Consider the following 12,494-nt stretch of genomic DNA (forward strand, 5'->3'; position numbering starts at 1 on the left):
TGGCCTGTTTAAGAGACTCATTCGGAGAGTTCCTTGGGAAACTGCCCTTGAAAATAAAGGAGTTCAGGAAAGCTGGGTGTGCCTCAAAACAGAGATCTTGAGGGCACAGGAAAAGTCTGTTCCTGTGTGCCGTAAGATGAGCCGACGAGGCAAGCGTCCAGCCTGGATGGGTACTGAGGTTATGAAGGAACTTAGAAATAAAAAGAAGGTGTATCATCTTTGGAAGGAGGGTAGGGTTTCTCAGGGAGTGTTTAAGGAGGCTGCTGGGGCATGTAGAAAGAAAATTAGGGAGGCCAAAGCTCAGTTTGAACTTGAATTGGCAACTTCTGTACAGAATAATAAAAAAAGTTTTTATAAATATATCAATGGTAAAAGGAAGGGTAAGACTGATCTTTGCTACTTATTGGATGAGGCAGGAAACTTAGTGACTAAAGATGAGGAGAAAGCAGAAGTGCTTAATGCCTTTTTTGCCTCAGTTTTCAGTAGGAAGACACCTTGCCCTCAAGATAACTGTACTTTGGGGTTGGTAGGTGGTGTTAGGGAGCAGAATGGTCCTCTTGTTATTCAAGAAGAGGAAGTTAGAGAATTGTTGAGGCACCTGAACATTTATAAATCAATGGGACCAGATGGGATCCATCCCAGGGTGATGAAGGAGATGGCGGATGAGCTTGCAAAGCCGCTCTCCATCATTTACCAACAGTCGTGGCTCACTGGTGAGGTTCTAGATGATTGGAAGTAGGCCAATGTGATGCCCATTTATAAAAAGGGTAGGAGGGAGGATCCTGGTAATTACAGGCCAGTTAGTCTGACCTCAGTGCCGGGAAAGTTAATGGAAAAGTTCATACTGAGTGCTATTAAGCAGCACTTAAGAAATGGCCAGGGTATTAGACCCAGCCAGCATGGGTTTATGAAGGGCAGGTCATGCTTGACCAACCTGATTTCCTTTTATGATCAGGTGACCCGCCTGGTGGATGTGGGAAGGGCTGTGGATGTTGTCTATTTGGATTTCAGCAAGGCTTTTGATACTGTCCCCCATAACATACTCCTGGAAAAGCTAGCAGCTCATGGCTTGGACAGGAGCACTCTTTGCTGGGTCAGTAACTGGCTGGATGGCCGGGCCCAGAGGGTGATGGTGAACGGTGTTGCATCCAGCTGGCAACCAGTCACCAGTGGTGTCCCTCAGGGGTCTGTGCTGGGACCGGTGTTGTTCAATATTTTTATTGATGACATGGATGAGGGTATTGAGTCTTTCATCAGTAAGTTTGCAGATGACACTAAGTTGGGAGCTTGTGTCGATCTTCTGGAAGGAAGGAAGGCTCTGCAGAGAGACCTGGATAGGTTGGATAGATGGGCAGAATCCAATAAGATGAAATTTAATAAGTCTAAGTGCCGAGTCCTACATTTTGGCCATAAAAACCCCTTGCAATGTTATAATTTGGGGACAGTGTGGCTGGATAGTGTCCAGGTAGAAAGGGATCTGGGGGTATTGGTGGATGGCCAGCTGAATATGAGCCAGCAGTGTGCCCTGGTGGCCAAGAAGACCAATGGGATCCTAGCCTGCATTAGGAATGGTGTGGCCAGCAGAAACAGGGAGGTTATTCTTCCCCTGTACTCAGTACTGGTGAGGCCGCACCTTGAGTACTGTGTCCAGTTCTGGGCTCCTCAGTTTAAGGACGTGGAAATGATTGAGCGCGTCCAAAGGAGGGCAACGAGACTGGTGAGGGGCTTGGACCACAAGCCCTACGAGGAGCGATTGAGAGAGTTGGAGTTGTTTAGCCTGGAGAAAAGGAGACTCAGAGGTGACCTTATCACTCTCTACAACTTCCTGAAGGGAGGTTGTAGACAGGTGGGGGTTGGTCTCTTTCACCAGGCAGCAACTGACAGAACGAGAGGACACAGTCTCAAACTGCGCCAAGGAAGGTACAGGTTGGATATTAGGAAGAAATTTTTCACAGAAAGAATAATAAAATATTGGAACGGTCTGCCCAGAGTGGTGGTGGAGTCACCATCCCTGGATGTGTTTAAAAAGAGATTGGATGTGGCACTTGGTGACATGGTTTAGTCGAGGTGTAGGGCATGGGTTGGACTCGATGATCTTGAAGGTCCCTTCCAACCTGGTAATTCTGATTCTGATTCAAATAAAATTAATTAACTTTAGCAGAAAATAAACTAGAAACCTTAGTCCTATGGTTTGGATTGCCTTATTATCACCTACCTCATCATTTCAGGGATTTTCTCCTCCCTGCTTTTCTAGTTACTTCATGGTCTTTGCCCAGGCACCTTTGCAAGATCTCAGTCAGCACCTTGTACCCCTTTAGTAGCTTTTCCTCCTGCTGCAGACCCTCTTGGACGGCAGGTTGGCCTACATACACATATTGACACTCCCCTTACATTTGAGCTGCCTGAAATGATGGAAATTGTACCTTTTCCTCTTAAATACATAAAATTATCTTGTCCCTTAAGTGTAAGTTTTCTCTTTCCTATTCATTTGTATTCTGCTTTGTGAAGAAATTACCATTGAGATAGCAAGAGGCATAAAATAGTTAGAGGTAATAAAAAAGAAAAAGTATTACAATAAAAAGCTGGAAAAGAGCACTTCCACTTAGAGTTTGATACCTGGCATTTCAATATATCAATAAGAAAATCTGACTGCATTAATCTGGGCTGGTGTAGTCAGGTTCTTCACACAGTGCCATTGAAAATGCAGTTTAGCAGTTTCTACGCGTGCTCCATTTTGTTAATTAGCAGGACTGTAGAAGAAGGTAAAAAAATAACTGGTTTTAAAACACCCTCAGAATTTCATTCAGAGTTGAGTTTATTGTCATTTATGGATAATTAGTCTTCCTTAGCCTAATGAAATTGCAGTGAAAAGGAAGCTGCAGTAAAACTGGTGTACCATATATACCTTTAGCAATAAGACTGAGAAACTAAAAATACTACTATTGTTATGTTTTGAATTTTTTTATTCTGGAACTGTGATAAATACATGCTGTAATTACAATCTCTGTACAGAGCTTTAATTAGTATCCAGTTCATCGTGGCTAACCATACAGCATCTTTCATTGCAACTACAGCTGTGTATTGGACTAAAAGCATTGTTCATTATGCAATATAATTGCAGGTTTGGCATGGTTAATTTGAGTTTAAGTAATTTGAAACCGGAAAACTGAAACAGAGCTAGAGACATATATAATAAAGCTCTAAAAATAAAAATTATTTTAATCCAGGTGCCATACATATACATAAACACACACACACGTATACACGCACACTTATACGCACATATAAAAATGAACATATTCATATGTGTGTATATATATACACTTGTAGAGACATAGCATCTAATATGGGCTCTTTAACTCTTTCTAGTGTTCCACAGATTTTGTAAGTTCATTCATTCAGAGTCAAAGCCTAGAAAATTCACTATTTGTGAACATACTAATTTTTCATTTGTAAATGTGGTTTATTTTCTTATGATTTTCTTCTTGAGACTACTGAACCACTTATCTAAACACGTATTTATCAAACTGTAAGTAACCCCTGGAAACATACGTAACTTAAGATGTATTATCAGGAGGTTTATTCAAAGGGATCATAGTGATAATATGGTCATTGGAACAATTTGTTACACAAGACAGTTTTTTGATAAATTTTGTGAACACTGTTGACAATACTGTAGAAAAAGGATATGGTAATATGCATATATATATGACTATAGGTAGCTTTCAATTTTAACAAAAAGGGGTTTGTAGATAATAGGCATAACATGCAGGGAAAGAAGAGGCTTTTGTTTATCTTGATGTGTATTTTAATACAATATTCTGGAAAATCTTATGGGTATATTACTTGTGATATTAACACTTGTGATATTAAGAGATATAAAATGAAAGGTATTTAAGAATTTTTAAATGTTTTTAGTATGACACCTCCTTACTTTATAGTTCACTGCTCTGTTGCAAAAAACGACCCTGTTCTACAAAGACATCCTCATCTTTTTAACCCATTTCATACAACATTTCAGTGATACCTGTGGGGTACTAACATATCAGCTATATGCGTCCAATATCTAGTTGGACTCTGTCCAGACTAAATTCATTCTGCCATGAGGTGACATTTTATACTTTTTTTTCTCTCTCTCTGCAAAGCACAGCTCTGGGAACATGTATAATTGTTATTTTAGGCTAATGAGGAATCAGCATGACATTAAATTCAAGTCTAGATTTTTATATATGTTGACTAAAAGCTGAAATAAAGGGCACAAAGTCAAGATCTTTATGCAAACTTTCCCAGAGCTCAGAGATATCCATGCCTTGTGTTTAGATTCAGATGATTTTAGTGATAAGGCATGAGACAGAAAGACCAAACAAAAACTTAGAAAACTTGTGCTGAAAAAGCCATCCATGCACTCCCCATCTATAAATTGTAATAGCCATCTGCATATTGTTCCAGAATATCTAATCTGTTGACAGTGACTTGAGAAGTGAACTTCCACATATAATTGGTTCTGGTGCCTCACTATTAATAGTGTTTTTCAGTAATGTCTACCTTTAAACAGTTACTCATTTTAGGTCATGGTTATTTGATTGTTTATGTCATTACATACAGTTTTTTCTGTAAAAAAGGAGACGAAACATTCAGAACTCACCAATATACAATCAACAATCAACTTTGATGCCAGTTTTAGACTATTGTTTGTCCTAATTGGGCTGTGTAGGGATTTTGAATACACCAACTAGTTGAAAAGCAGGGTATATTACATAATAATGCACCTTTTACCCTGTGTTTCCGCACCTCTGCAGACTCAATTTAATATTCCATGGCCTACCGTGCTGAGAGATGTCAAGCTATCACCCACATATTTTGGCTGATGAATAATCAGTCCAGAGTGTAGGTGCATGCTAAATTGAAGGTTGGAACAGTTTTTAAATGTTGGATCAAGCACTAATAGGTGTAAGACAGTGTGTGATGTGGTCAGCTATTTTTCTGACTGTGAATTGTAGAAACTAGAACATAACCATCAGTTTCCTACTGTCTTACACCTACGTGTGTTGTAGAATTGTCCTGGGTTCAGCAGTAGCAGTCATTTTTCTCCTTCTTAGTAGCTGGTGCAGTGCTGTGTTTTTGACTTTCAGCCAGGGAACAGCACTGATAACACCGATGTTTTTAGTTGCTGCTCAGTAATGTTTACTCTGACCAAGGACTTTCTGAGTCTCATGCTCTGCCAGGGAGGAGGGGAAGCCGGGAGGAAGCAGAGACAGGACACCTGACCCAAACTAACCAAAGGGGTATTCCATACCACAGCATGTCATGCCCAGCATATAAACTGGGGGCAGTCACCCAAAAGGGCTAGATCACTGCTCGGGTCACACTGAGTATACATTTTCTGTTGTCCTTCTCTAAGTTTATTCTTGAGTGGAAGTTTAAAAGCTAAAGCTGAAAGTTTTCAGCAGATTTCTCCTATGCATTGAGTCCTCACATTTGTGAATCTCTGCATTGCTGTCTTGTGACTTCTATGAGTTTCTGTTGAATACAATTTTTGTTATGAAATTGCATACTATGAGTTATAAAGTTACACTTATTGTCCTTCTACCTGTAATTTGTGATAATTTTCTAACGTGTGCTGCTACAGCAGCAGATGCCTCATTTTTATTCCATCTGCATGTACTGCCTTCCATTATTTATTTCTTCAGGAATTTCTAAAGGAAGCAAGTCTTACAGTTCAATTTTGACTGTATATGTCTATCTGTCAGTTGCCTTCCTCTTCTCTTAGTTATGTCTGAATTTATTCCAATTAACTAAATTTGACGGAAGTATAAAGTTATCCCAGAGAATTTTACCTCTCTGTCAAATTTCATTGATATTCACCAAGAAATTCTGTGGAAGTATTTTCCAATTGTTTCACTGAACTACATGACTAGGTAGAAAACTGACACCCTGCAATTCCCCAGTTGAAGGAAAAGTTTCTAAAGGAGTTTGGTCCTTTAGAAACCTTTAAGATTTCTAAGAGATACCAGAGAATCCATTTGGACACTTAGCCTTCAAATATAGACCCATGTTTAATCAGTCTTCACCAGTTCTGCTGCCCAAAGAATGAATTATAACGAGTCCAGCTACTTGAAGGCTAGAGGGAATAGTTATGTTTGGGTTTTCTGACCTGCTACACCCCTAGATGTGGCCAGTTAAATATTAATTGCTAACACAACTACTATGAAATACTCTTAAGTTGGTTGGTAAGAAATACTGTAATCTTTGGTAGGACAAAGGTTTAGGGTAAGAAGTCCTTGCTGTCCTGTGTTGTACAGATTGCTCTCCTATTGCTGTTCACCTCTGAAGTTACCATTCAAGAGGCTCCCTCTAGAAGTAGGGGGAGAAGCCACAGTATCCAGTATCTTTTTTGTCTGACTCTGATTGGAGCTCATTATACCAGCACAGCATGACAGCAGGAGTCAGAAAGACCAGCAGTCATGATTAAAAAAGTAGGATTTTTTCTATGTATAATGAGACTGGGTTTATGGGTGATAGAGGGTTGTTTAAAAGATTTCTGTCTCTAACTCTTGAAAAAAGCTTTGTTTGTTAACACCATACTCAGCTTTTAACATACTGCCATAAATAACCCTGGTGCTAGCCATAAAAAGAAGGAGGAGGGGAAAGGGCAAACAATAATATCTGGATGCCAGATGGCACCATCATAGTGATGGGGCCAGTTCAGCAAAAAACAAAAGAAAATTCCTGCATCAGTGGGGGGACAAAGCCCTCAGGGATCTAGGTATGGACAGAGGGGCCAGTGTGGCAGAGTCACCCAGTATCTCTTTCTTACTTTTCAGCAGGTATTTATGTTTCCAAAGACACATAAGTTATTTATTTTGGTTTTCCCTGTTAAATAGTTTCCATCACCATGTTTGTATTTGCTTCACAGGTTAATAAGTAATTCTAAAACTTCCTACAGACATTTTACTTTAAAAATAAAGCATGTTATAGTTATTGGATTGCAAAAAAAAATTGAAGACACATACAGGTACTATTCACCTGTTTCTTCTCCGCTCCAGTGTCATGCAATGAAGAGGAAGAAGGAAGTTTAGGGAAACTTCTCCATATTAAGGTCTAATGGCAAAAAATATTGAACTATGTATGCGATCAGTCAAAGATCAGCAATGCAGCAGCCTAACATTAGGTAACAATTTTTATCTGTTGATTCAAGGAACCTCTTTAGACAATCACCTCAACTCAAGATTTATGTGTAATGTATACAGGGCAGAAGCAGTTATCTTACCCTGGGGAGAAAGGCAGTGGTGAATTTATGGAGAGCAGCAACAGTATAGAATGGTGTGCCACAAAGCTGAAAGAAAAGATCACATTGACACTAAACTGAAAAGAAGCTATAGAGGGACAAATTGTAATCGCTCAGATTGGAACTGCATCTATGCAGCTGGTGCTGATGCCATTACTTTGTAGCTGGAGTCTTGAGATTTTATTGATGAGTGGTCATGACCTGTTTCACTTCTCTGGACAATGATACCAGCAGCTACCAATGCTGTGTATGAGCATCCTGTGATGCTATCCATACCTTATGACCTGTGGAAAGGTGGCCTCTCCTGGAGAAAAAGGACTGGTTGCACTTCAGCTGGAGAAAAACAATCTGGAAGTCTGAGCTCAGTTCTAGGTTCTGTCATAGAAAATTTCTAAGCCTTTGAATAAACCACTGAGCATTTTATTTCACCAGCAGTATCTGATTTTAGATGCCTTAATAGGTGAATGTCTGTGCCTTTGAACACTCAGTTTTACTGGTGTGTGCAGTTCTCAAAACTTCAGTGTTTGTCTGAACCATGCATATAAAAACAAAAAACAAAACCAAAGCATTAAGCAATAAAAATTATGTGCAATGTGTGATTAAGTAGCAGTGAATAAAATAAACTGTTTTCATCCACAGCTCAAAGGACATCAGTCTATATACAGTTGGGGTTTTTTACTTCATCGCACACATTGTAGGAACACAAGTCTGAGTCAGAAGAGGTTTTGGCTATTTACATTGTCCTGGAGATCTTCATAAAACTCAGCAGGGCTTTTCATGGGTCTCATCCTGAACCCACTATAACCTACTGTGGGATAACTCCCATTGTTAAGCACTGACTCTGTGCTTCTCCTTTTCTGACTTTCCCAATTCCATGTATGTTGCCATATGGAGGTGAATATACACCAGTCCTTAACTGTGCCCAGAGATATAAGAAAACGAATAATTTTCCTAAGACTGGGCACTGCCGCTGTCATTGCTGTTCTCAAATTTTGACATCACTTTTGCTGCCTTTATGTACAAGTGATCATTGCATAGCACATTTTAGTCTACAATACCTCTTTATATAATTTAAAAAGAGGACTTTTTTTAAAAACACTAGACACACTATTGTCTGAAAGGGGCATTCTCATGTGTAAACATGAATAATAATACAAGTGCAAATAGTCCTTGCAAAATTGAGCTGGGCAAGTGGTATCTACTCAGTGTTCCTGTGTGGATGAAATTCTGTGGACAGCTGCAATTCACTTGTATTTGCAGGTTTACTGGCTGTGAAGCCTGAAGGCTGAACTGCTGTGCATTTCACATTTGACCAATATTTTGTATTACATGCTTTATGTACAAACATGGTAAATGGGTTTTTCAATCATATTAAAATTTCCTTAAAATATATTTTCAGTAATTTTAGTACACCACAAATGAGCCAAAACCAGCTCAGTACCACACCTGAATGACTCCTGCAGAAATTCTTCAATGTCAGTAGCATTACATTTCTTTCCTTCTGTTCTTAGAACACATTTTGCAGCCCAGAATATGCTAATGTGCACATGACAAATGATGCAACAATAGTCCCTTCAGCTGAATAGAATCTTGGGCAAATTGTGAAACCTTGGCATCTAACAAAACCCGCTGAAAACTACAATGCCTTTTTCAAATTCAGAACTCACTATCTTGCAAGGATGTTCATGTATGGGAAAAGATTGCTGATCCGTCACTATGAAAGCACCCACAGGCCAAGAAACAAGTGTATATGTTACAACTATGCTGTAACACAGTTGGCACTCTGGCTGTTGAGCAACAGCAAATATGGTTAAGTCAGTCGTAAGAAAGAAGGGTCATGATCCTCATTCCAGCTTTCACTTCTCCACCTTGTAGTGATCTCTCTAAAATAGGAGCAAATATTCATCAGAACTACCAGAAGACACACTGCTGGTTTTTTCTTTTGAGGAAGAATCATTATGTCTGCTGTGCAGAGGAATAAACAATGATCTTTGATGCAGTGGCAATATGCTAATCACTGAGAAGTATGCTAAGAGCTATGAAATACTCAGTGTAATCTCTTTGAGGCAAGAGGCACATTTTTATTTTGAATTTTCACACCTATTAGCACAATTGGGTTCTGCTGATAGCTACTACTGCCACATTACTAGAACTAGTTATTACCTTTGTTTTAGTTATTAAGGTCATTATTATAAGGACTATTAATACAGTGGGAATTAATTAAACAACATGCAATAACAACTGAAACATATGCATCATTTCCTGTTTTCTAAAAAAGAAATTGCTTCCCAGTGAACCTATTCCACTACTTCCACTCTCAAAAAAGACTGAGATGTTAGTTTGCAGAAAAGCACAATGCTGTGCAGTGAATAGTACACTATCTACAGAACAAAAAACCTTAAACCCGTTGAGCTGACTGCTTTTTATTCACATACTTTTTGTGTTTTGTGCTCACCATTTGGCAACAATCATTAATGACCACACAAATATATTTGAGAGTATATGCAATTTCCTGGGGTTAGGATGGTAGAAAATTTAGAACCATTGATATTATACACTCACATTGCATAAATGTTCAGTATCTAATGACAAGTCCTACATAGAGATTTAGTGTGCAGGGTTTTCCCCCCTTTTTTTCTGCTTGTAATTCTTTTGATTCTATCAATTCTCTCTTCAGCAGCAAACAGTTATATTAGAATTAAAATACATTTTCCAATTTATCACTTAAAATATAGAAACTAGGCCTAGAAAGCTGAATAAAACATAATTTCCTGAAGGTATTCCAGTGTTTTCATTATGACTAGTTTCTGACTAGGGTAAAATAATATGTGGCATTTATAGATCAAGCCTCATTTCAAAAAGTATATAGTGTGCCTTAATAATGTTCCTACTTCCATTTTCTTTCTTCTTTCTTTTGTTCCTGTGTTTGTATATGTGATATACATCATGTGTAAATATTCTGAGTATACATAGTATTTCTGGATTTCTAAATAAGCAATCTTAACACCTAGCAAAGTATCATCTCTCTTGGTTTGGAATACAGCAGCTCTGCAGCAAAGCACAGATACAAAACAATTTGTAATGTTAAAAAAATATAAGTAAGACAGATTTTAATGAAGACCAGTGCCTTTTTTCTACCTCTAAGTTTGTCAATTCAAGAAGTTATACATTTAAAGTAATCAAAATATCTAAGTCACAGTGGCTGATATAGACTGCTTAGTCTGTAACAGGAGATTTCCCACTTCAAAATAGTATTGTAGCAGTTGCACATCCTTAGAGAAACAAGATGAATAGCACACCTATACTATTAAAAAGTATAATCCTTTCAAAATGAAGATATATCTTTGACCTTTTTTTTTCAGATAAATTGTCACAGAGTGGGGAAATGGCATTACTTTATATCATTAGTGTCTCAAGGGCTTTGCTCCAGAAAGGATTTTTGCAATCTTTGTAGCAGCATTATAAACATTTCGAAATGTTCCAGTAGTATATGCAATCCATCTCTTTCTATTGCTTTCTGTTTATGGTGCTATAGTGGTGTATATCAGGTTTATAGCAAGATGTTACTAACACCCACAGAAAGTGGGTAGGGAGATGCACACTTTCTGCTCTAGGAGATTATGCTGTTCCAGTCTAGGGTCCTGCTACATACACGTGGTGGCATGTGGGTGGATTGCATATTGTAACAATTACTGTACGGTGCTTTAATTGAAGTATGCGTGGACTTTCAGAGGCAAAACTTTGGAGCATGTAAGAGTTCCTAATTACTGAGACAAGAGCAACAACCGGAGAAATCCAGAATAGAAATGGAACACTTTTTTTTTATTGAGAAGAGAAATTAGATGTCCTAGGGGGAAAAAAAAAAAAAAAAAAAAAAATAAAGTCAGCTAAAGAAATGCTGGTTTTTTCTTCTTTATGACTTCACATTACAGGAACAATGATTGAAATTATTTTTCCTATAATACTGCTTTAACTAATAGCAGCATGCTCAATACTTACTAGTGATATAACTGTGATATTAACTAAGGCAAAGATTATCTATGTTGAATACTAGCAAAAAGTAGCTAGTCAAATCATGATACACATTGGGAGATTGCACTATGCCTTGCACTGAGACCTTCTAGGATCATGACAGATGCTCTAAGCATGTATCTTTCTCCTGGATTTAAGGAGACACTCCACATGAATACTTGAGAATGTTTCCACTGTTCAACAATATGGCTTTTATGTGTATAACTTAATAGCCCTATGATGAGGTGAAGCATTTATTTCTCATTGAACAGAATTTGACCTGGACAGGAATATGCTGCTTTTGCTCACCTAGCTATTTCTGGACACAACTTGCCTTGCTTTCTTCCTCCCACAGGTTTATTCCTGAGGCTTGGTCCACCTGTAGTGTCACCTGTGGAGTGGGCAGCCAAGTGCGGCTTGTGAAATGTCAAGTGCTCCTCTCTTTCTCTCAGTCTGTGGCTGACTTGCCTATTGATGAGTGTGAGGGTCCCAAGCCTGTGTCTCAGAGAGCCTGTTACAGTGGTCCCTGCAATGGGGAGGCCACCGAATATACCCCAGAGGAATCTGAGCTGCTGTATGGCAGCTTGCAGGCATTTGATGAGCTCTATGACTGGGAGTATGAGGGCTTTACAGAGTGTTCAGAGTCCTGTGGAGGAGGTAAGTGTGAAACATTTCTGTGCTGGATTTAATTTCCCTCTTCAAGCATGTGCTTTGCAGTTAACGCTCATGGACATGCTGCTTTGCTATGCTGTTTACATTCATAGAATCATTTAGGTTGGAAAAGACCTGTAGGATCATCAAGTCCAACCATAAGATCATTGAGTCCAACCATATTTGGAAAACCATGAGTGAAAACTGTGGAAAAAAAAACCGAACATGTACACAACGTATTTTATCCCAGGACTTTCAGGGTCTGTGCTCAGGCTGCCAGCAAGTGATCAATGTATTACATATTTCTGTTTCTTTACATAAGCTTATTACTTAAAAGGCAGTCATGCACTCAAGCTAAAAAGCTGAATGTTAAACTGGTCTGGTGATACAGGCTAAGAGTCATTTGTCATTTCAGCTTTTATCAATTGATTTCTACTGTGCAAGTATAAACATGTGGAAATAAATTTTCCTCTCATAGCAGATGCATTAAATTATTGATATTCTAAGGGCTCAGCCGCTTCCCTAACTCCTAAGTGCCATTAGC

At 38.7% G+C, this 12,494-nt stretch overlaps 1 protein-coding gene across 1 annotated transcript in view; it reads left to right on the forward strand.

Annotated features, from left to right (window-relative positions):
* Window positions 1-12,494, forward strand: part of ADAMTSL1 (ADAMTS like 1) — a gene marked incomplete at both ends in the record, with an annotated part of 432,351 nt that overhangs the window by 349,526 nt on the left and 70,331 nt on the right. The window contains one exon of the mRNA XM_080637755.1: window positions 11,655-11,956. Within this exon, the coding sequence (XP_080493881.1) occupies window positions 11,655-11,956 (302 nt within the window). The remainder of the gene's footprint in view (window positions 1-11,654; window positions 11,957-12,494) is intronic.

This window comes from Psittacula echo, assembly GCF_963264785.1.
Source record: "Psittacula echo genome assembly, chromosome: Z".
NCBI lineage: Eukaryota > Metazoa > Chordata > Aves > Psittaciformes > Psittacidae > Psittacula > Psittacula echo.